At 39.0% G+C, this 26,022-nt stretch overlaps 1 protein-coding gene across 1 annotated transcript; it reads right to left on the reverse strand.

Annotated features, from left to right (window-relative positions):
* Positions 1 to 1,328: 1,328 nt before the first annotated feature.
* Positions 1,329 to 25,912, reverse strand: elp3 (elongator acetyltransferase complex subunit 3). The gene is made up of 15 exons (XM_072362523.1): positions 25,758 to 25,912; positions 25,370 to 25,469; positions 24,920 to 25,058; positions 24,180 to 24,250; positions 23,828 to 23,891; positions 23,586 to 23,654; positions 22,802 to 22,956; positions 16,340 to 16,501; positions 14,839 to 14,965; positions 8,158 to 8,351; positions 7,028 to 7,118; positions 5,048 to 5,113; positions 4,657 to 4,884; positions 4,347 to 4,428; positions 1,329 to 1,993 (listed from the first exon to the last, which is right to left on the reverse strand). Exons 1-15 carry the CDS (start codon positions 25,777 to 25,779, stop codon positions 1,902 to 1,904), a joined length of 1,662 nt encoding a protein of 553 aa, XP_072218624.1. The 5' UTR covers positions 25,780 to 25,912; the 3' UTR covers positions 1,329 to 1,901.
* Between the last annotated feature and the right edge of the window lie 110 nt (positions 25,913 to 26,022).

Raw genomic sequence — 26,022 nt, forward strand, 5'->3', positions numbered from 1 at the left:
CAGTCATCTGATCTTCGCAGGTTCAGAGCCAATGACTCAAAGAAATGAACAAATAAGCAGTAAGGACAGTTACAGGAGTTCATTCCTGAAATAGCCTTACTTTATGACATTTGTTTTTATTTAGTTTTTTTTTCTGATGATCAATAATATATTGCAACAATCTAATTTCACTTTGTGATTAATAAAGTATAATTCAAGTCTGAAATGTATGAAATAGTTGTAAAACAGGACTTATGCTGTTTGTAAATCTAGTATTATAATTGCATCTAGCAATGCAAAGTAAAAACACCTCCAGTACGTTCTCCTCTTTCACTGTAGAAATCTTTGCAGACAAGCCCTGTAACCTTCAGTTAAGTGAACTCTCATCACTTCTGCTAATGCTGCAGTGAAGATTAGAGTAATGAAACTCTGCCTCTAGTACAGCACAAATCAGCTCAGCACAGACTCTGCGAGTGTGAGGCTGGGTGGGGGGTGGCTTTCAGATTTCACAGCTGATAGCAGAGGTGAGCAAGCATGGAGGGGAAATGCGAATGCGGCCTATTCCTCAATGCGTCAGGACTGCAACACCAACACAGTCCCAACACAGGGGCCGCATCCAGGAAATTGTGCGTGACCGTTCAGCTTCAGTCACCCCATGCAGTTGGAATCTATATGAGACATAGGTTGTCGAAGGCTTTCGGGCTTTATTGCTTACTATTCTTCAAATGACAAATCCTTTCCAGTAACAGTGTGGCTGAACACAGCATTCAGTCAATGTTCAATAGACATGTAGCTGATGGAGATGTAACTGGAAAGGCTGGATCAAATGAGCCAGGTAAACAGTCTCATAAGGCAATCATTAGGGGTCTTCTGGAAGGGCTGGCACCATTGACATTGTGGAATACATTACAGGAGCCACTATGATGTTGTGACCTTTCTTCAGAGGCTGAGACCTTTTTGGCTATTCATTCATTTAAGTTAAATTACTGAAATGTCTCGCCACATGAAAGACTCACACAGTGAAGGGCACAAAACAGTAACTGAAATTAACTTTATTCTTTGAGAAAGAAGAATAAATGGTTTTGTGATTGTCTGGGTTTCTCTGCTCCAGCTGCTGCCCCGCAACCCGATCCTCGGAGCAGCGGCAGACGATGGATGGATGGACATGAGGCCCAAGAATGCATGACAAATAAACAAGAAAAATGATTCATCTGAGGGGCTTTAAAAAGCAATTTATGTAATATTACTATTAATTTCTTGCCCCATAATTCAAAACTGTGAAATTATAAAACGGGTACCCAGTGAGGACCCTTCATTCATCCACTGCCAACCATTAATGAACGCTTGACTCAAAATGGATTTTCTTTTTAATAGCAACATAAAACACGATTAACTCAAACCATGATGTTCTCAGGCATCTCATCTCAGACAAACACACAGGAACTACTCAAGAAGTATCTAAACATTATGGAACATTTAACATTGGAGTGAAATTGAAAATCCTTTGGCAGGTTTGTTTTTACTCCATATCAGATGCAATCGGTGCTGCTTGTGAGTTCAAAGTCAAGACACCGGTGGCATCCAGGACCCACTGGCTTGAACGTCGAATTCCAGATGCGTCTACATCTCGCTGTCTTTGCCATGACTGTGCCTGTAAAATATGTTTGCCTCTTAAAGTGACCTCTAAACCTCAGCAAAAAGATGAGAGTGATAAATAGTAAATAGCTTTACTTTCATAGTCCTTTCACACATCTTCTTATCTTAATAAAACCGAGGAAATGCAGCAGCATTGCCTGATGTGTTTTAGATAAAAGCAGATACACGGGCTGTGCAAAGAATCTATGATACTGGAACAGTTTCACTGCAAAATGTGCAGCAATTATTGTTTGATTTAAAAAAAAAAGGTAAAAACACAGCAGGGTTCAGTCCATTCTTGGACCATAGAGGTCCTTCACCATATATGGTCCCTCCAACTCATAACCCATCTTTCTGTAGTAGTTCCTTGTTCCTACACCTGCAATAAAAAGCACACAAAACAACAGTATTTGAGAATTTGAGCAACTGCCACAATGAAAAATTCACTGCTGCTTCTACTGCTGCTTTTTGTCATACATCAACATTTTACTTTTCATCACAAAGTTACTTTGTGTCTGACTGTTGCAATGGTACAAATGTGGCTGTTCCAGCTTACCACATCTCTATAGATGCATTTGTCAGCAGATAAGAAAACTATAGCAGCAAATTTAGAAACCACTAACGTGCACTGGCCAATTTGTTTTAATACTCAAAGCTCCCTACTCACTACATAGAGCTCAGAAATTCATATACAGTCAATGCGGATAAATGCTGTACACTGGTTTAACTGATTTAGTTATTTCTATCTAAAATTTAAAAAAAGATTATATCAAAATTACATGTTTGTAAAAGATATAAATTAAACAACTTAGGTATTTGAGTATTTGTATAAATGTATATGGCAGAAGAGGAAGAGTTCAACTAAACTTAGGCTACGTTCAGACTGCAGGTCTTAATGCACAATTCCAATTTACTGCTCAAATTTGATTTTTTGTTTGGCTGTTCACATCCCCTCTTTAAATGTGGCCCGTCTATGGATTGCTGTGTGAACAGCTCACGCTCCTGAAGTGACCCGCAAGTGCAGTTGATCATTGATGACATCACCATAGACCACCCAGGATGGTGTTTACAGAAGCTACCATGGCAACGGCAACCGGTACGGCAGGACTGACTGTATGGCTAATTGCTAAAAATCAGGACACTCAAGTCTCACGAGACACGCATTTCAACAAGTTCTCACGCTCACATGCCACACATGGTATTTCTCAAACTGAAAAAAAAAAAAATCTATATAATATAAATGTTTCTGCCGCGCCACTATCGCTACGGAAACAGCAGGAAACAACATGTCTCCCATAAGTCTGGGCAGAGCAACACGAACAACAACACTAATAATAATATAAGTAATGAAAGACCTGTCTAACCCCCCACCCCGGCTGGGATTCTCACTCTTGCCTTCATTCATAACTTGAGACCCCTGCTAAAAAGAAGAAAATTCAGATGTTAGTGATGGCTCTATGCGGAGCAATAACCGCAACAACCACAGAGAAGTATTTGTATGCGGCGTCGGATCCAGGAGTGGTGGGATCAAGTTGTGGCTGGTTACACGGAGCAGGAATTCTTCCAGAACTTTAGAATGTCGAGGAATACCTTTCATCACATTTGTCAGCGCCTCTCACTGAGACTTTCAAGAGGAGACATGTCGTTCAGGAGATCTCGCGAGTGGGAGTGGGGCTATATTGGGTAGCAACGGGGGCGAGTTACCGCACCTTGGCCAACCTGTTTTACATCGCAAAGTCCTCCGTTTGCGCTGTTGTGCATGACTTCTGCAAAGCTGTGCACCAGGTCCTCATGCCCGACTATATTAAATACCCCAGGCAGACGATCTCCAGGAGGTGCTGCATGGTTTCAGGCAGAGATGGGGAATCCCCCCAGTGTGCTGGGGCGATCGACGGGAGCAGTGCAACACGGCTCAGAATGACGTCAAAGTTGCATTAAATGCGACCAGGCTGTTCAGACTGCGGTCGCAAAAAAATAAATAAATAAATAAATCAGATACATATCCGATTCAGAACCCCATTTAAAAGTGGCCTGATTCCGATTAGAAAATGTCAGCTTCAATGAGACTTGTGCTGTTCACACTGTCAAAAGCAGATTGGATATGGGTCACATATGAGCGAGGCCTTAATGTCTTTTTGCCATGAACCCAACTTATGTGTTCCATCTGTCCAGATATTTTCAATAGAGCTGATGTCTTTGGGGTCATCGTCCTGCTGGAACACCTTTTTATGTTTTCAACTGCCTGCTTGATGGCTTTAGTTTATGCTGACGCAGTCTCCCTTATGATTCCACCTACTTCGTTTCAGACAGGCAGCAAAACAGTCCCAGAGCATGATGCTACTTCCACCATACAAAACCATGTTCCTTGGAATGAATTATTAAACTTAGTTCCACCAAACATACTTTTGGTCATTGTGGCCAAACAACTCAATCATTGTTTAATCTTTTCTTTAAAGGAATTTTAACAAAGTGGAAGTCTGAAAGAATAGTAAAAGTGACTACACCTCCAAAGAACTTGTATTTGCATACAAATGTTTGAACTGATGATTCTGGAGTCTACTGTAGTTTATAAATGGCTCCATTAGACATTTCCTGACTTGAGTAAATCTAAAATCCGAAATCCGAGTTTCTCAGACGCCATCAGCTGCAGTCATTCATGATCACTAACAATGCGTAGTCAGATTGAAAGAGGCCTGAAAATAAATGACACCAAACCGTGCCTCATTTCTTACCCGAAATAACAGCCAGTTTTCCAGAGCCATGTTCATCTCTGGCAATTCTCTCAGCCTCCTCCATCAGCATCATACCAAATCCCTACAGAGGAAGGAGAACAGATAAAAAGGATCCAGCATTTTTCAAAACATTTTGAGCCTATTAATCTGAAACATCTCCTTTCTGCGGTGTGACAAAGAAAACAGGGCAGGCGGGATCTGTGACAGTGCAGGAGAAAAACAGTCCCATCCATAGCGAGGAAAAACATTCAATGTGCTGGGTGAGGCAGCCAATTCTTGTTTGCGTGTATGTCTGTATAAATATAGCCACCTGATGCTGGAACTTGCTGGGGTCTCGGCTGCTCACAGGAACCACGCTGCCGTACACATGCAGTTCTCGGACGATGGATACTCCTCCTTTCAGCTCTGGGCGAAACGATTGCGGAGAGCAGCGGCGCAGTCGTAGCAGGCCAATCAGGATGTCCTGCTCCGGGTCCTCGTAGGACAGGAAGGTCTCCCAGCCACCGTTGGCAACATAGTCCCTCCTCACAAGCTCCACCTGTATACACATCCGTTAATTGTTGGGGTGTTCAAAAATACATTTCTCTCTCTATTAGTTTAAAGCAAACTATACAAGTTCTTTATCTTTTTGCATGAATAGTTTCTTAACCATTGCAAAACCCCATCTTTCATCTGCTGTTTTCAGTCTCTGAACAGGTTACCTGGTAAGGCCTGACTTTGTGGTGAATCTCCTGAATGCCCACTTCTCGAGTTCTCACATCCCGACACTGAACACATAGACAGACAAATGGGTAAAACTAATTAAGAGACAAAATCTTAGGACAGACCTGAGAACTGCCCTTACATGCACAAGGAATGTACAGGAAATACTGTATACTGGTTTATGCGTTGCAGTATGTAAAACTGTGAAGTAAAAGTGACATCAGTGACTTAGTGATATTATCCACTCTTTACACCACATTACTGTTAGTGCTAACCCAACATTTTCTAGAGACACTAGCTCAATTTAAAAAGCAGACGGGTAGCATGCAGATAGAAAGAGTTACAGAGAAAAGAACACATTTTGCAGTTACTTTCATGGTGTTTTAGAAAGTGGGTCAGTATAAATCATTACAGAAAGCAATGGAATAAGAATACGTGGACACGGTGAGCTGTTAAATAAAAAGCTCCTCAACAAGACAGACAACATTGCTGTGTCTCAAACTGTGCAGTATGAAATAACACGCTCTCAATGACAGGAAAGGGCAAAAAGGGAACAAATAAAATATGAAGTACAACTGTACAAATGCATCAGTGGCTCAGATGTTTACGATAGTTTCTCAAAAGTATTTGCTGTTGTATTAAAGAAATCTGCCATTACTATGGCAACCACTAATGTTTCCACATCAACCAGTTCAACCAAATTAACTGTGTTTAAATTATGATGTTTAAGACTTTCTGTTTCAAGGATAAATACTGACATTCTGCCTGAATGGCAACAGAAATATCAGAGCAGAATAGCAGAGAAGATGAAAACCAGTTAGAAAAGTTTTTTTTAGCAGGAAACTAGGTCAAAGTTTGGATAATTATAGTTATCACTATGTACAACATAATCACAACAGTTTTGTAGATAGGTAGTGCAATATCTGACATGAAATGCAACACAGTTCTTAGCCAGTTTCTACCACTCTGTGAAAAAGAGATTTTGCTAATGAATTATACTAAATTACAAAGAAAAGCTAAGAAAATGCACTCAGTGTGTTTAAAGAAAGAAAAGAGAAAACAGCTAATATTTGTATGGCAGCACTTCAACCTGACACTCAATAAATTCTACTTGAATGCTCTTGCAAAGGCTTATGTCACAACTGGGTCCCTCCGTTTGTCGCAGGATTGTCGTCTAGCAGCTCCTACACCACGCTTAAGACAATCAGAACTCTTTTCATGTGTCGTCCCACGATGGTGGAATGACCTACCGAGCGCTACCAGAACAGGGGCGTCCCTGTCTATCTTCAAGAAGCTCTTGAAAACCCAGCTCTTCAGAGAGCACCTCCTATCCTAGCACTTACCTTGTACTTCCCTGCCCCCTCTATCTCTGCATTTTATCTTTCTGTATTTTCCTCTATTCCTGCACTCCATCTCTACACTGTCACCTCTGACTAGTGGTTTCCTTCTATGTAGTTTATTGTTAGTTGTTTTGTAAATATATATATATATATTGCTTGTTATATCCTTATTTGTAAGTCGCTTTGGATAAAAGCGTCTGCTAAATACATAAACAAACATAAATACCTGTAGTGTTTTTAAATGAAGCTAACAGAGAGCTCTTTATCTCATAGTCTTCCTGTGATGATAGTTTTTATCTCAAGTCTTCTTTGATGGAAATTGGTAGGGGGTCTCCTGCCTCAAGTGACTAAAGTTGCAATCCACTTCTACTTGCCGACATGGATCCAATAAATTTGGAAGAGAAGGTGCTCAGTTCTATCTTCATCTATACCTATTTTAGAGGTTTTCTGCCACCTTATCCTATCATAGTAACACATGAAAATGGCTCTGACAGTCAGCATTTGTTGTTTGGCAGCCACCACCTGAGTCTTACAGAACCTTTTATGGATTGCATCCCAGCTGGAAAGTCTATTAGCTTCCTGACTCACAATAAGCTGACACAGTCTTTGAGGCTAAAATGAAAGACCTTTGAGTCTTACCTCAGTGCCCATGTCCTTCATCCTGGAGAGCGCCAGCTCTCTCAGGTTGCCGTGTTCCACCCCAGAGCTAACCAGCGGCATGGGGATGTCCCTGGTGGGTGGTGCAGCAGTAAGAAACAGGAAAGTGAAAGATGGCAGGTGAGATAATGGAAGAATAGCTTTAAACCGCAGTAAAGAGGCAACCATATGACTTTAAACTATGCCATATTCTGCTACAGCATTTCAATCAAGTTGAGGTCTGGACTATTGCAACACCTTAATTATTTTCTTTTTCAGATATTCGGTTTTAGATTTGCTGCTGTGTTTGGGATCATCGTCCTGTTGATTACGCAGTTTCAGCCAAGCTTTAGCTGTCAGACAGATGGCCTCACATTCGACTCTTGAATACTTTGGCATTCAGTTCAATGACTGCAAGCACCCAGGTCCTGTTGCTGAAAAACAAGCCCAAATCATCAGCCCTTCAACACTGTATTTAACAGTCAGTATGAAGTGTTTGTGCCGTTATGCTGCGTTTGGGTTTTCTTCAAACATGGAGCTGTGTATTATGACCAAACATCTCCACTTTGTTCTCGTCTGTCCAAAGGACATGACTCTAGAAGTCCGAAACTGTGCTGTCATGTCATGCTCTTCTTTATTTATGAGGAGAAAGAAGAGGCTTTTTCCTGCAACCTTACAAAGAGGTCATAGTCGTTTTGTAATTGTACCGTCATCTACTTCAACATTTAATATCCTATTGAGGCCTGTAGAGTCTGAGGTGTAGCTCGTGTTTTTTAAATTTCTCTGAACATTGCATTCTGAGCTTGACCTCAGGTGGAGATTGTTTAGAAATGGTCTTATAATCCTTCTCAGATTGATGGGCTGCAATTGTTTCTCTAAGGTCATTGCAGATGTCTCTCCTACTTGGCATTGTTTTAACAAACACCTGAATGCTCCAGACCAGCAAAGTACCAAAACGTCTGTTTTTATAGAGGTGCTCAGATTTGCTGATGATCAGTTTACTAAGTGGATAATGTCTTGATTTTAAACTGATGTCTTCCCACAGTGAGACCAAAATAGGATAATTAATCAATAATAACATAAAAGTATTGCCTAATGCCAAGCCTTATAATTGGGACTATAAATTCCCTCACCTCTGCACCCGGTACACTCGTGTCCAGGGTGGCACCAGTGCCAAAATTCTGGCCACCAGGTCCACCAGAGCACTCGGCGTGTAACTCTTGTACCGCCCCGTCTTCCACAGCTCATATAGACCTGTACCTCGGATTACAAGGGTTGGGTAGAGCTTCAAACCATCAGGTCTGAACGCCGGATTCTCAAAAAACTCCTGCAACACAGTCCATCATTACACAACCATTAAACCGTCACACGTGTTTAACAATAACTGCTTAAAACATGTTTAAAGGCTATTTTACTGAAATGTGGATTTGTACAAACAATATTTAGCTGATTTTCTGTTCTGGGTTTTCAGAGCAGGTCTATAACAAGTATTCCATGGAGCAGAGGGATTTAGTATATTAGCTGAGTAAAAGTGGACTCTAACAATGGAAGATTATAAATAGGTCTATTACAGTGCATAAGCCTAAGACTTGCAACTAGCTAACTAACTGTTCTGCCTGCATCACAGAAATGAGTCCACCTCCGCCAGAACACAAGCTGTCTAATTAAACTGCAGATTAATAATGAAAACAAGAAAACTGGATTCATTTTGTGAAAAGTGAAGCTGAAATAAAATAATAATACATTTGTAGTGCCCTTTACATCGCAAGATCTCAAAGGGCTACAGTTTAAAAAAAGAAAATAAAAACAAGTAAGCAGTTCAGTATAAAAGTAAAACGAATTTGGCAGACATCTAAGAGGGGGGACCATATGTTTTGCAAAAAAGAAATGTGACAACATCGCAGACTTGGCATCACCTCAGCTCACCTGATAGTTTCACAAACTTTGACTGTCAGGTATGATTTAATGGATCTCTTCTTTTCCCTGTTGGTGTGTTCACATTGTGCCGGTATCTCAGCTGAATCCTCAGCAGGACACACCCGCCACCAGAATGGAAGTTGCACAATTCAACAATGTTGGCAACTTATTCCAAAGCTGGAAGATGATGAAAATATTTCATATCTGCGGTGTGCATTTGCGATTTCACATTCAAGAAGATTAAGATTCGGCTAAAACAAGCTTGTGTTTAAACTGGTTCATTTGAGCTGTTCTGAGATCTGTCTGTGAGGGTCTTCAGTGAACATGCCATGAGAGTACTGCACATTTTCTTATAATTAAATAGTTAATAACACATCTGTCTGAGATGTGACAAACTTAAAACGTAGATTTATTTTACTCAGGCTCTGTAATTGCATTTCTGACAAAATCAGGTTAACATAACACACATACTACTTTCTCAAGTTACTGTGTTGTGTAATAAATCATGTAAACAGAAAGACTGAAGTAAAAATAAATACGTTCGTCTAAACTATGAAAAAAAGGGAAAATATTTAATGCTTATCAAATTTTGACACTGGCAAATAGAAATGGTGAAAGTTCAGTATAAATTAGTACATTTGCAAAGGCACTTAATCCTTAACCTGAAAGCAGACATCCACTGTGCTCATTCAAAGCAAAGAACATCACTGCAGTGCTCAGTTATATAATAGAAGGGCACAAATGTTGTGACCTGGTTTAGTGCAGTGAGGGGAATCGGTGCAATTTCCAGTCATTCTCCTCCCCTCTGCGCGAACTGTCATGATCAGGACCGTGAAGATCTGGAATCGAGGCACATTCTCCAAAATAGGCTGCATTATCAGTATCTCATAATCTCTCTCCCGTCACAGCTCATAATCACACGAGGACGTGTCCCACATGGCCCTGCAGTAAACCTAAAGGGAGGGGGCAGCTAATCTGACAAATAATGCGTGTTTGAGATAATTTTAGGAGATTCTGCACCTGCCACCATTTTGAATGGCACATCACAGCTCCTAAATGTTGGTAGAGAGGAACACTGTTAAGCACGACTAACCTAAGGCACGAAATAAGTGAGAGACAGACTCAGGCTGGAAGGAAATGGCAATCGAATTCCACCCTCAGGACACAAGACAGATGCAAAGTCCACCTGGTGTTGCCCTCTGCAGGGACCGAAATGGCCCATGACGACAGCAGACACCCGGTGGGATCATTAAAAAACAAAGTCTCAGTTAATAGTTGTAAAGGAACCATGTTTGCCTGAATGAGAATAATGAAAAAAAGAAAGGGAAAAGAAGAATTCCTGCTTGCTTAAATGGAAAATCGGGGTTGATCCCGTGATCGGATCGGGACATCCCTAGTTTTCATGGATGCTCTTTCAGAGTTAATATGCCACCACTGAAATCTCAGCTCCCGCTTACATCTTATGTGCAATGTTTACTTCAAATCAAAATCCCATTGGACAGTGCAAGCAAACAAATATTTAAAAATGTAAGAGCTGGACATTTTGTTAATCCATTTCCTGCTTAATCTCTTTAAGAGTTACAGTCAAGCTGGACCCTGGGTGCAGGACAGCAGTGTAAACGTGGCTGAAATCAACCACAGATATCTCACTCAGGATAGAGAAAACATGTTTAACTCACTGATGTTATGTGGACATTTACAGTATTGTGGAAAATTATTGAACCACACCACATTTCTTTAGATTTTTATTCCAAAGAGCCATACTTCCTTCTAAGTGCTCTTAAGCAGCAGCTCTCGAGGCTTTCTGAAGTGATGATTCATCTGTTTTCTCTGTACACTCGCTTCTTTTTCACAAATTTTCAGTCCAGTCTGACAATTTTCAGAGGAACATGTTTAGAGTTTATCATGCCACTTAACATGCCACTTAACACTGACATATGATTCATTCAAGCATAAAACTAACTCAAACTCGCTCAAGGGATGAATCAGTTTAGTGTCTAAACATAACATAACAGAAAAACTTGAACCAACAGAAAAAAGAACCAATTTAAAAATAGTATCTTTTGGCTCTTTGTTACCAGCAGCCTGCCCCAAAGACACATCATTTGCCCCGATTTCTTTAGTTACATCTACAAATCATGCCAAAGATAACACAGTCTGACCATTCTAAATCAGAATAAGAACAACTGGACTTCTTTTTTGGTTCTTGAAGACTTTTCACCTCTCACCAGAAAGGCTCCTTCAGTTTTAACTAGATGGTTGGGAGTTTCACCTTATAAGTAGCTTATAAGTAATTCCTGTCTAAAAGTTGGCCTCAAGGGGGGACAACCTTTACATAGAAGGATGTGAAAAACAATGACCTGCAATAAAAGAACACCAAGCAACTGGTACAGATATGTGGTTGACTCAAGATGTCAAGGCTTTCACAGAACACATCAACAGCAATATAAAGTCCCCAAGGGAGGAAGCAAAAAAACAACAAGCTATCTTTTTCAGACTGTGCTGTGAACATTGAGGAACGACGGAAGCCTCAACTTTGGGGTTTATCGGAAACCTAAACACACAGAGCATACATACCTGCTTTTTGACCAGCCATTGAAATACAATCTGGCTGTAATCAGAACTCTAAACCATTGGGCTGAGAATGTTCCTACAAAATCAGTGGGAAAACACATTAAAAAAAGCACCTCAGATTTGTAGATGTCCAAACTGGGCCTTTGTCAAATTAGCTAAGAAATCTGGAGAAAACAACACGAACAAAGAAGATAAAAAGAAGTGGCACAAAAATGTCGTCACTCTCTCCCCACAACACCCTCAGACAGAGACTGGTGCACCCAAACACAATGGTGGCATTGTACGTCCATTGTTAAACTGGAAAAAAAACATCCTTGAACAGCTGAGGTATCACCTTCGCAGCACCACAATGCAGCTTTGATGGGATGTGAAATATCTACAAGAACCAAGAAAAGACATTGAGTTACCCTCATTCAATCTCTTAGGATTACGGTGACCTGGATGACTGTGAGTCTACACCAACAACACAGTTTGACAGACTAAATAGTATTTTTGCACCAACAAGGTGATTCCCAAAAAGCAATTAGTCAATAACTCAGCATATCTCAGCATGGTGTGCAGTGTCTGCAGAGAGTGAACAAGTGGAGGGCAAAAGAAAAGGTGTCAGGCCCAAACAGGTATCTACAGAAAATGGATGTGATGTTTGAAGCTCCACAGGCAGTCATATCAAATACTAACTTTCAGAATTATTATTATTATTATTATTAAAACTATATTTCTGTATTATATACTGTATTTCTGCATAAATTCTAATAAACTGATGTTGTCATTTTCCTGGTAATATATAAAGAAATGAGTGATTCAAGACTTCTGCACAGTACTGTAGATCAGGATTTAACTTCTCAACTGAGTAACGATAGCATGACGGTTATTTTCTGTATCACAGATTTTCACAAATGGAATATGTTAAAATGCAAATGAGACTTCAGTTAATCAAACATGCAGCGATTTGCATATGTGTCAAATTGACAAAGTGGAGTGAAAATTTAAATGTCAAGTTTTTGCAAATGATCTCTCTGCGACACTGAAATTAGACAAATTGTTTCCTGGACTGTCTAAGCTTACGCTATCAAAAGCTAGAAACCTGTAAACAGTTAGTCTACAGTAGCTGTCACACTTGCTGGGAAAAGTCTGCCAGTGCTCACTGTGCCGTGGAAGATTAGTTATAGTGAAGAGATTAGATATGGTGAAGAGGAGCAAAAAGAAGTCACACACAAGTCGTATAATCTAAGTGTCAGTTTGATAAGAAAAGAGAGGAGCAAGGCAGAGAGGGAGAGGGTGTGATTGGAAGAGGACAAAGGGGTGATGGCAGGGAGATTGGTGACAGGAGGGAAGAGACAGCATCAAGTGGAAAGTTAGGACTGGAGAGGGAAGAGATAAGGACGAAGGGAGAAATAGCAGAGGAGGGGAAAAAAAGGTATATGGCAAAAGAGACAAACAAGGAAACAGGACAGATAAAATATTGAGAGCGAAAAGAAGAACTGAAGTCTAGACAGGAGAAGTGACGGTAGAAACGCAACAGAAGAAGAAAGGAAGAGACTTTGAGGGCCAAATAAACATTTAATCCGCTTCCTCTCACGGTGTTGACTAGCTGCTGCTCTTTGTTTTACCACCATAATATAATTCACTTCGATGTTTTTTTGGAAAAAGAAATGCTGGTGCTTCTACAAAGTACTGCACAACAGACCATAATACATTTACAGGAGAGTCAATTAAATTTGTCAATCTAAAAGAATTTAAATGTTTTACAAACACATTTGTGCACATTTACGATTGGGAAAATGTGTACTGAAAACCTCAAAATTTTCAAATTCACACTGAAACACAAAGCCAGTGTGTTGGAATATATCCACAATGGAAAATCCTTCTACGCTTCCATATTACATCTTTACACCTTTTTCATGTTTAAAAAAAAAACAAAAAACTTTTATAAGCAGTTAAAAAATGCATTAGCAGTTTAAATGTACACGTAAAAGAGGGAGAAAGCAAAATCACCGTGGGCTCTGACATAGTGATGTTTTTAGTTTAGAGTCTCACCTGCGTAGATAATAATAATAAGAGGCATTTTAATCACTTGATTTATGTTTTAGTACTGAAGAAATAAACCAAATGAGCTGGAACTGCACGCAGCTTCAAATCCAGCCTCCATTAACATCCTACAGTCAGGCATGTTGGGAGGAAACGTTGCCTCAATCTGCACATACATATCATAGCTGTTTCTAATCAGAAAAGCAAAGTGAGCCTGCTGCTGAGGAACATCTGATAGGATTTTCTATCAAGTCACATCAGAGTGACGGCTGTGAGCAACTGTCACGGCTTTTGCTCTGCTATTTTAAGCTGATACACCAAGGACTCACTGTAAGGTACGTGCTGATAATGCACTCTGATACCAAGTAAAGAAAGTAGGATTACTAATATCACAAGTGATAAACTTCATGATCAACTAGGTGCGTGAATTTAATGCTATTTTTAGTCAGAAGTTCTGAAGTTTTCCTTTATTTTGTTTCACTTGTTAGTGACTGCAACTTTGTATGCTTAAATCCAGCCAACAAATAATATCTAGGTGTCTTTGTTGTTGTGTCATTAAAAGTTGAGCACAGCCACAGTGTGACTATCTGCAGAGAGCTTATGTTTCCCTTATATTCCATAACAAATCTATATTTAAATGACTTGAGCAGAATATGGTGATTGAAAGTTGGGTCGAATCTAGCAAACTTCAGATCAGCTCCAAACAAAACATGTCAGCTTCTCTCCTGGGACGATTAATCCGTTACAGGAATATTTTCATCGGGTCCTTTTCTTATGACATTGTTTCGAGTTGCTTTCCTCGGTAGGGAGTTGCTGCCAGGGCTGGAAGTTGATAAACTTCTCTTGTAGGACATTCAATCATTACTTCTGTTTAGTCATGATCTGAAGGGATGTTCACACGCCTGCTTCCGAAGAGCAAAACCTCTGACAAAACCTTGGACTGGCCAGAGACTCCAGTTACTGGTTTTATTAACAAAAGCCTGAAAACAGAGCTTAAAGGATTTGTAGAGGTCCACTTTCCCTCACCTGAATTACATAACGCTGACAAGTCATTATGGACTTTTTCTGCCCAATGATGCCACATAATAACTGCCTAAAATGGAAGTATTTTCAGTCTTTTAGGAGATAAAATTCATAGGGACATGTTTTCCTTTACCCCTGACCTATTAATGTGGACTTTGTTATGAACGAATAATGAAAATATTCTAACTTCCACAATCTCTCCTAGGTCTGGAATGTATTTGCACTTTCAGTGAAAACCTTATGGTTCTGTGTTGGTAAGAAAACATGCTTACAATAAACTGCTCCACATCCCTCTCCATGCCCACGTTCGGCAGGTCTGGCATCATATGTGCGACCACTTTGAAGCCAGCGTCCTTTGCCAGGTGGAAAGATTCACACACAGCTCGTACTGTGTGGCCTCTGGAGAAGACACACATGTGAACAGACCAAATTAAATTGATAATACAAAGATTAAATACTCATATCCACCCATCTATCATTTAAACACAATCAGATCTACAGCCATGGTGTTATGACTACTGCCTTGTGTAAAGTACTGTTCAAAAGTCTTGAGCCACCTCTCTTTTCTTTATACACTGCCTGGAAAATATAAAAAGGTATGCCAGTTTTTTTAGAATTATTGCAAACATAAATTAAAGGAAACAAGCTTGAAAGTCAATATTTGGGATGAGCGCCTTTATTCTTCAACACAGCCTGAACCCTCTCAGACAAGCTTTCTTGTTATTTCTTTTGTTGTCTTAGGGAACCGTTCTCCAGGCTTCTCGACGGACATTCCAAAGTTATTCCTTTGATGTTGGATGCTTTCTGTTTCATTCTCTGTCAAGATGAACCCACACTGCTTCAATAATGTTAAGGTTTGGCCTGAAAATCAGTGTGTGATCACAGTCCAGTTCTTTGGCATATCTCAGTCTTTTCTCCCTGTTACCCTACCTTAAGAATAATTTCTTGACAGCCATCCTTCCATGGAGACCATTTCTGATGAGGCTTCAGTGAACAGTAGATGGAGCAACTGACAGACCAGATGTATCTCTCAGGTCTTTGCTGGATTCTGTTCCAATTTCTTAAGGACATCACTTTTAGATACTGTTCATGTGCCATTATTTTATTTTTTTTTGGTCTGCCACTTCTTTTGTCCTCAACTTCTCCAGTTTATTTTAATTCTTTGATGAAATATGCCAAGATTTCTGCTCATAGCTCTTCAGGAACCATTTTGTTGACGCATAAATATTATATTAGGGCTTTAAAATTGAGTTATTTTACCGTTTTAATCAATGCAACTTAATAAACGGGGAACAAATATTGAGCTTTCTTTTGACAGGTTGCGAGTGTAAAAGTGCCCGAAGAGACAATTGAAAATCAGTTCTTTTCTAAGTTGTTAGTTATGCATAAACAGAACCCTGGTTCATCCCTCAAATTAGGTGGGGTTCATTTATACTTAAATGATTCCTAGGTCAGTGTTAAGTTAACAAAGACAAACAAAAAAAAAACAATGACGACAACAACAACAAAAGAAACAACAACACATTCCTCTGAAAATGGATAGGTACAAGGTCTGGACTGAAAATATGAGGGGGGGGGGGGGGGGGAGCCAATCTACCAAGAAAAACTTATTTAAAAGACCGTCAACAAGTCTGGAGAACGACTACTCAAGAGAGTAAAAAGACTACAAGAAGTCTGGCTTCTTGGAAAAAAAAAACACAAAATAATGAGGGGTGGCTCAAGAATTTTGCGCTGTATAGTACAAGTATATGCAGCTTCCTGAGTCATGCTTACCTGTTCGTGTCGCGGGCCACATCTTCATAAACACTCTGGACTCCTATCTCCAGCCGGGTGCAGCCGTAGCTCAGCATGTCACTGAGGTGGCGCTTCAAGCAATAATCTGGCCGCGTCTCTATAGTGATTCCTACACATTTGGTATTACTGCGCTCGGAGTACCTGCAGGAAGAAACCGTTTCAGTCACTTCAGTCGATGTTATTTCTGTACATTATATTAATCTAATCACATTTTTAAATCCATTTTTAGTACATAGATGATGGCTTTTTAATTCAACCATTTAGTCTCAATGAGACTTAATATTACTAAATATTTGAGGGTGTTATGTGGATGGGAAATATTACTAGCATCATTTAGCAACATCAATTTACACGCTGTAAGTTTAAATGGCTCATTAACCAGGCAGTTAACACTAACCTCACAGTAATGACAAACTAATGCAGAAAAGATAAAGCCCCTATTCACCCCTATTTATTTATTTGTTTTTTTTTAAGTTGAGTTTTGGTGTTTACAGGTTAATATAAGTATCTCTGTTTCTCATACAGGTCGAGAGTCAAAAATAATATTTTCAATGACAAAGGATCAACTAACTCTGTAATATGAGAGGCCCCACCACACTGCAATTCCCTCACCATATTTTCATGATCTTTTAGCTCAGTGTTTCCATTTTGAGGCCAAGAAACTTTAACTTTGTCAACTGGGGACAAAAGCATGTAAGCAAAACTTACATTAGCAAAAAAGATTAATACCTTTGAAACAAAGGAAAAAGTACATCTACAAGATCAGATTTGTTTTCCCATTTTGTTGTCATATTCTTTATTTTCATTGGAGGACAAAGCAAAAGTATCCGTTTTTTTTTCCAGTTATCATCTCTATCCCCTTGCTGTACTTATATATACATACCATATTCCCTACGTAGCTTACAGTAAAACACATCACCATTCCCAAAAAAAACAAAACAAAAAAACCCAGAATGCAATGATTTCCAATTTTCATAGACAAATGTTTTATTCACAATAAAATGCAGAAAAAGAAAATTCTAATGTTGAAAGAGAGAAATTTTGCTACTTCATGAAAAAAATTAGCTCATTTTGAATTGGACTACAACATGTCTCAAAGTTTGGACGGGCCTGTGTTCACCACTGTGTGGTCTTTTCTTTTAACAGTCTGTTGTTGAACCTTTAGAGGAGGATTATTGTACGATGTAGGATACTAGTTGCTTGATAGTCCTGGATCTTATTTGTTGTATTTTTTTCCGTTTTATGAAGCGCTAAATTAATTGGTGAAAGGTCATGACTGCACACAGACCAGCCCCACACCTGGACTCTACTACTTGAATTTGGCTGCCACCGAAATCCAATCAACATGCCAACAAGATCATCAGGAAGGCTGGCTCCGTCCTGGGGGTCCAGCTGGACTCTTTGTTGGTGGTGTCTGAGAGGAGGATGCTGTGTAAACTGCACAGCATCCTGGACAACAACACTCACCCTCTCTACCAGGTGCTTACCTCCCACAGAAGCACCTTCAGCAACAGACTCATTCCACCCCTTTGTAGGATTGAACGCCAGAGGAAGTCCTTTCTGCCTGTGGCCATCAGACTCTCAAATTCATCTACCTCAGGTCGAGAGAGGATTAGTGGAAACACTGCGTCCTGAGGCCAAATACCAATGTCACTTTACCCACTTTACAATGACACTTCTCCTAATCACTTGCTTGTACATAATGTTTTCTTTATTGAGGCTGCTATTTGCACTCAGTTACTTGTGTTATTTTATCTTATTTGTCTATTTTGTTTTTATTTTGTACTTTCCCCCTTGTTCCATAACTGTTGCACAGCAATTTCCCTCGGGATAAATAAAGCCTCTTGAATCTTGAACAACAACATGAGATCATATTTTAGTAAAATATCAAAATGTCTCATTTATTGAGACTCGTAGCAAAATGTATATGTTCCCATCCATCCATTTTCTATACCTGCTTAATCAAAATAGTGGTTTATGAGATCTGTAAATCATTACATCCTGTCTACCTACATTTTACGTAAGGTGTCCCAGGTTTTTGGGGACTGTATTCAACATTCGGAAGAATACAAATGTAGCTGACTGCAGGACAATCTCAAACCTTTGCAAATGATCACCTAATGAAGTTTATCAGCCTGCCACACTAAAAACTCTAATGTTGTAAATCATGATAATAAAACAACTTATTGCTACAAGAAGCATGCAGATGTAGAATGTGACCATCAGTGATGCAGCATGTTTTCCTGTCTTCTGTAAATGTAATCTCAAGACGGATGCATTCTCAGAGTCATCTAGCCTGAATCTGACTCACAAAACACAAAAACAACACAAGTGACCCAACAGAAACGTCATCTCAAAACACTAGCCAGTTGTCATTTTCTCCACTCCAGCTGCTCCAATGACCATTAGCTCTTCTCATGCAAGTCCACATTCCCTCGAATTTTGTATCTGCTGACAATAAATGTCCATCTTTTACAGTCTGCTGCCTGATTTACTCTAATTACAAGAGTTTATGCTCCAGAGAGGATGATCAGATTGTGTGAGGTGAATCAATAAAAAGTCTATTATCTCAGGCGATTATCTCAAGGCATCTCGCTGCTGCAATCAGATCAAGAGAATGGAGCGCGTGGTGAGAAGCAGAGATGTGAGCATCATACTCACAAGCTTTTTTTGATGCCCTAACATTGGATATATCACAAGCACAGATGCACACAATGAGCCTGGGGCTCTCCCTTCACCAAACCAAGTGCGTCGTCCTTTCAAAGCCAAACGACAGTCTCCACAATTACTGTAATCACAGTATCTTAAAGCATGCTGATAGCAGAACAGGGTATTTTTAGGCACACCTGCACCAACGAGTATACCAACGCACCCAGTGATAGATGCATACATATGACAAAGGAGACACACACACAAATAATTAAACTGGCCTCTTGGGTCTTGTTAGGCTTTAAGAAAGAAAATGGGTCCTGCTGACAAAACTGTCAGTGAGCTTTTCATTCCTGTGAAAAAGCCATCATTTGGTCCAATCATACGAATGAGGTAACTCTTAAGAAAGTGCACTTTTTTTTTTCTTTGACTATTCCTGCTCCAAATTATCGTGAAAGTTACAACTCATCCATACTGAGCAGACGTGTGCCTGATTTCATTCAAAGCTGGCCTAACTGAGCAAGCGAGAAATCGATTGAAGTAACTGAAAAGGACTTATGGAGAGTGGCCTCACTTATCTTCCCCCCACATTTTCAATGGGTTTATTCAACAGTTGAGTCTGTGGAGCTGGCCGTCAAGTCTTAGCTTTCCACAGGATGTTACAGTCTGAGCAGAACAAGGATGGGCCGAATAATTCTTATAATACATAGTAATATGTAATCCCAAAACAAAAAGGTTGGGATAATATGGGGAAAATATATAATAATAGTAATATTGTTAAATCTAGTTGACGTCAAACAAGTGATTTAAACAGATAATTACAATAATGAGAACAAAAGCAGCATAGAAGATTTAGAAACAATAGAACCAGGATAAAAATAAAATGGCATAATCCATCGTTACCAGATGTTGTGGCAGTAACTAATAACCAGATCTATGAAAACATGCACCAATAAAGCTTTCTATAAAAGGGTTCTATAAAAGAAGCCCAAGAAAAATAGACTTTTCCACGCCCTGTCTGAGAGAATGCGGTCATTAAGTGTTAAAACGAAAATTTGTAAGGCGATGGACGAAAATACATTCAAATGATCTACATTTGTTTTTTCAAAAATTAATCTCTTAGTTTTGTATGTTGCCCGAATTCTTTTTAGTTGAATTTTTAATTGCATTTTAAATAAATTACTATAAAATAAATATAGTTAAAATGAGTAGCATATTATTGCAACAAAAGTAGCAATACTGCCATGTTAAAATATTCCTTTACAGATGTGATGTGAAGTCCTCATTCCAATCTGATGCACGCAGCCTTTTAAATGCATCCATTTGTGACCAAATCCATATTTTTGACACACTCGTTATGCATTTCATTCGCACTTCAGCCGCTGAGTAACCTGCACTGTTAACAAAATAGGTAGATGTCTCACTGACTGACTGCCACCTGTAAGCACTGGAAAAGGAGAGCTGTGGAGGGTACAGGGTAGTGACAGATCCTGCAGCAGGAGGCAAAACTGTACGATTTATGCTTGTTTTGACAGGCAAAATTCTTATTTTGAGGAAAACAAATAACCAACTGCACATTACTCATACAGTCACACACCTGGCAACACTACCACAGATTCCACCATAACGTTCTTCTTCTTCTTCGTCGCTCTCTACACAGTATCCATCTTTTACTTATGTCCGTGATATGGACAAGATTTTAATACCAAAAAAAACTACTTTTAAAAAATACAGTGAAAATTTGTCATAGATCTTTGGCATAGTCACACATTTTGGAACGTGTTGCAAACCTGAAATACTAAAAAAAATACTTTTTTTTAAAAATTCTTTTGCATTGTCCCATGTATCCCTGCGACCCTGAATTGGATTAAGCGGGTAGAGTAAATAGATGTATGGATTTTTCTGTGCCTTCCCAAATTTTTTCCGAGTCTGGTTTTAACACCAACTGGCTGGGGAACACAACAGATAAAACCAAAAGAAAACCAGAATCATTTTCATGAAGGTGAACCGTTGTTCATTTTAATGCAGTGTACTGAGTATGTAATACAAATCGATAGAAAATAATAAAACAAATGCCTGACACATCTGAAATAAGTGATGCCACCTGTTAAAGATTCTCTGAAAATATAGTAACAAAACCTGTAACTGAGGAAGAAATATAAACAGCAACGCTGCCTAAAACAACGCTGCTAACATGTCAGCTCGGCCTTTTTGTTATTCTTAGTTAATGCAGGTCAAGTCTTGATCAGATTTTCTCATTTCTGTTTTAAAGCCCTTGCAGTAATATCCAGGAGGACATTATACAGTGAATCAAAAAGAAAGAAACAGTGCATGGTAGACTGATTCCCTCTGGTGGACAGAATAAGAAAAACAAGAAAAAGCATTGTTGCTTCAGAACTCTTTTGCTGTCAAAAAAGAGTGACAACACAAATGTACTGTATAAAAATGGTTCTAAAAAGACTATAGACAAATAAAGTTAAACTCAAGTTAAGTTCATGAAAGCAAACTCTGAAAACCCAAAGCAACTACGATGCCACCTGAAGGACCAAAATGGTGTCACAATTCTCTCAAAAGAGCTAAATGAAATCCATTCAAAGGCCAACACATGACTACTATTAATTGTCACACTATCCCATTAAAGTAAGAAAACTTCCTGTGTCTGTATATGGGAAGAGGTTAGCAAAAGAATGGAAAGAAAATAAAGAGAGAGCAAAAGGGAATGGAGGTCATTAATTTGGGCGGGTTAGGAAGAAGTGGTCTGATGGTCCTCCCCCTGTTTATTCTGAATATTACCCACTTTACTTCATGGTTCAAGCAAAATCTTAAACACAACTCTCGCCTTTTCTACAGCCAATTATGTTGGAGATATCTTAGATATAAAGGAAAACACAAAACCTGGCTCCAGATGACAATTTGAAATATAAGAACAATCAAGTCTTCAGGTTTCTAGTAACCCTATGAAGTATATCCCTGCTGATTCAACACACATAAAGGCATAATGTTCTCTTCTGTAGCTTTAATTTTAGAAAGTAATCTCGTTAAATGTGCACGTGAAGATACTTGTTAGTTTGACCAAATCTGGACTTTTTTAAATACATGTAAGGACCACATCATCTACAAAAAGTAAAGAGGAAATTCTAAGTCAACCAAATTTCCAAGTTGTAATGCTAAGATGATTATGTTAAAGGTGTTATTGGTGTTAAATTCAACATTAGTATATATTCTTTAAAAAAAATCAATTTCTTAGTTTCAGCACTTCATGATCTTTTTTTATTATTTTCAGAAATAGAATATAAGTATCTGTAGGGTTTATATATTGCAAAAATTCAGTCTTATTGACATGAAGTATCTTCATAAAGCAAGATTACATGACAAAAAAAAGTTATTTGTTAGTCTGACCAAATCTGGACTTTTTTAAATACATGTAAACACGTTAAGTCTGACCAAAATTGTATGACACTGAGATTCTCAAAACCTGATTTACACACCCAGAATAGATTAGGCATAATGTAAATAAATAAAAAAGAATCCATCGCAACCATTTTTGAAACACTAGTTCATCTGTTGGTCTCTCAACAGAACTACCAAAACAAGCCAAATGAAACATTGAGAGTTGGAGCATGAGCAAAGGAACTCAATGTTAGTGTGGATCTTGTTTTCTACAAGTTTGTGTTGATCTTCATATGCTGGACTGGGTCACCACAGATGTCATTATTACAACAGTGCAGTGTGTTAGTGCTGCGAGACACCAAAGAAAAGACACAGACAGTATCACTTTAGCTTAATGAGTACCTGACGGCCTCGGTGACATTGTTGGAGGTGTGTCCTGACAGGGCATCATGGAGGTTCCTGATGAAGTAGTCTCTGTACTCTTCAGGCAGAGCCATGAAGGTCCCACCCATGACAATGAACTCTACTTTGTCAACACTGTGGCCCAGCTGCTTCAGCTGCAAATCACACACAAGGTTGCAAACAATTTGGTCATATGGAGGGATTTAATTGGTTGGGATTGGGATTACAGTGAGATTAAATAACATCTGGAAAAACATATAAAGATAAAAGATATAAAATATATTGGAATAATAAATAAAACCTTCAACCTGATTCACATGAAACTGACTTCCAAAAGGCAAAACACCACGAAAAACATAAAAACTGAGACAAACTGAGATTAACATCACAGATTTCCACATAAAACTGCTTTAGCTAATGGCTTTGGACTAGTGAATTAGATTAATGGGAACAATGGCATAAAAACAGTGGCATAATGAGGGTCAGGTCATGTGTGCTGATGAAAGCTATGATGCTCATTACAGCATTCAAAATAAATCATCATTGCTCATAATGATGTAACTGCAGAGGCTGATTTGTGGAAGTTGCTGCTTTAATGAGAGGTTAATCATGTGACCATATGAAAGTAGCCAAATTCCACAGCTACCAAACAGAGGACAATGCATCGAGCAAATAAATTGAGCAGTTTTAATGCTACTCCAACCAAACCACGTGCAATTTGCATGGGTCATTAATGGGACATAAAATGGCTATGAATACAGTAGAAGTGTATCGAGTCACTGACCTGCTCAACTCGGTGTCTGGTTTGAAGATAGGGGTCATAGCGAGCTCGGATTGCTCTCATGGACGTTGGCTAATGGAGACAAAAGACAAACAAAAAATAATTATTCAAATACAAAAAATAAAATATTTAAAGTCTGATTTACTAGAAATAAAGTGAACTGGGTTCATTAAAAGAAAAGCAAACAAATTTCCAGCAAAAACACGACTTTATTTAGGCATACAGATAGAAAATAAGAGCTTTACCTCATAGCCTGTGTAAGATTGTGTGGAGTACTCAAAATCTGAATCCGGTCCACCAGGACAGTAGCTGCCAAAATAAAGATGGATTTAACACAAAAATACATATCTGAACATGAGATCAGAGAAAGAAAAAAAAAAAGCATTCTTTACATCCATGTCAGGAAAAGGTCAGAAAGCAAAACGAAGGCTTCAAAAATTACATTTACCAATTTGAAGTTTTTGTAAGAACAATCATTTGCATTACCAAGTTCTGTTCACAGCACCAGAGTATAGATTAAACGAAAAAAGCCCACAATATTTACATTTATTTCACAAGAACAACAAAATAAAAAAACAAAATGAGTGTGTCACTTACACACAGATGTTTCCTGTAAAGCTGATGTGAGGGCATCGATGAGGTTTGCACATCACAGCCACAACTGCGATCTATGACAGACCCATTTGTGTTGAACATTTAAAGAACATTTTTAGGATCAATTCAAACTTTAATCATTCAATTATCATCTTTTTAAAAGAAAAATGTATGTAAAATGAAAGCTAAAGCTGAACAACATCATTCCACCACTCTTATACAGTACAGCCATCTTTACACAGAAATATAAAAAAATTTCAGGCTTAAGTAGGGGCAAATCGGTTCGCACTTTTCCCGCAGTTGCTGTTCATGCATGCTTCAGAAGACTTTCTGCTGGAGACGTGCTCTCACAGCTTGAAATGTGAGGGAGGTGGTACAAGGGAATTTCTGAATGGAGCACGCAGGAGGGCAGGTATGAAGCAGTCATCATGTCAGAAATAATTTGCTGCTACATTTGCACAGAGATTTTACCCGAGTGCCGGGGAAATAAGTCTGCACAGGAAGTCTAAAGCCAATGCATGCGGTCAACCTTGTTCACAAATTCCAGCCCAACCCCCTGGAACATTTTCAAAACATTTCAGGACGTTAGTGCAACTGTGAATACTGCTTATGGACGGGGCTGAATCACGTCTCTTATTGGAAATTATGAAGGAAGTTGGGGAAAATTATGAAGAAAATTTGGGGAAATTTAGAGGATGCCACTAGAAGACAGAATGACAGATGGAAGAATGAGTGCTTCTCACCCCACTGGCAGTACGGATAGGTTTCGCTTTGAGTTTGGGAACCAGAGCACGACGATACTGCGGTGGGACAGCTGCAATGATATCCACCAAACGAGGCTGGGCTTCTAGTCCATATTTAGCTGAGGTCTTAGTCTTCACCCTGTTCGAAAACAGGTTCAGTGTATGTTGTAGAGTTTGAAAGAAAAAGAGTGTCGCCACAATGTGACTGAAAAAGGAAATGTACACAGTAATGGATAGTCGTGCTAGGAAAATGACCAATTACCACACACATGGTTGCCTACAGTATCAATGTTTTTTTTAATAAGTCTGTGAATATATTTCTTAACAAATAATGATACCTACATAAATATATTTATCATCCAGAGCTGTAATGTAGATCAGTTTTAAGCTTCTGATGAAAAAGCTATTGACAGCAAGGAGTTGAGTGTCTTCGTAAAAAAAATGTCTTACTTGTTGAGATTGATGTCTTTGCCCTCTTCGTGGGCTTCGACCAGCTGCTTGATGACATCAGCGATGGTCATCATCATCAACTCAGCTCTGCTGAGGTCACCTGTCAGTGAGCAATATTTAAACGGAGATTAAGCAAGCTGCGTTTATATGCTCCAGGAGTCCTAAACGCAAACTAGATAAAACTTTTTACAAACGTGAAATTTATATTTAAAAAAAACCCCTTCAAAACCACCTAATCCACTTTACAAAAGGAAAACGTTACCAACTCCTCTGCGGTTATCATAAGACGAAGACATACTAGCGGTTAGCATTAGCAAGAAGCTACAGCCAGTCGAGCCACTTTAAAAAGCCATTTCAGATATTTTTGAATAATTCGTCGCACACTCACTCTTTTTCTTTGGCTTCCCCATATCTTCTTGTGGACACAAAGTTAAGTTTCACACGAATTGGCGTTTCTTAAACCGCCTACATCTACCTTATAACTCAAGAGAGCCCGGAAAAAAATAGTAAACAACTCCACGTTGCGTCAAATTACGGCATCTATCGCACACACGTCGAAATTGTCGTAAAATAATGCAAACGCTCATTTTTCCCCTTCATAAAGTGGCACTCATGTATAAATGTCTTCATTATTTAGTAGTGCGACAGGTGTA

Source organism: Leuresthes tenuis, unplaced genomic scaffold (assembly GCF_036924035.1).
Source record: "Leuresthes tenuis unplaced genomic scaffold, fLeuTen1.0.hap1 SCAF_13, whole genome shotgun sequence".
Classification (NCBI taxonomy): Eukaryota; Metazoa; Chordata; class Actinopteri; order Atheriniformes; family Atherinopsidae; genus Leuresthes; species Leuresthes tenuis.

Excerpts from the sequence above, each read along its gene's own strand:
- elp3 (XM_072362523.1), bottom strand. The coding sequence starts at position 25,779 with ATGGGGAAGCCAAAGAAAAAGA. Across the intron at positions 16,502-22,801 it reads AATGTCACCGAGGCCGTCAG|GTACTCCGAGCGCAGTAATA; the intron begins GTACTCATTAAG and ends TTCTTCCTGCAG. Across the intron at positions 7,119-8,157 it reads CGAGTGTACCGGGTGCAGAG|GGACATCCCCATGCCGCTGG; the intron begins GTGAGGGAATTT and ends ACCACCCACCAG.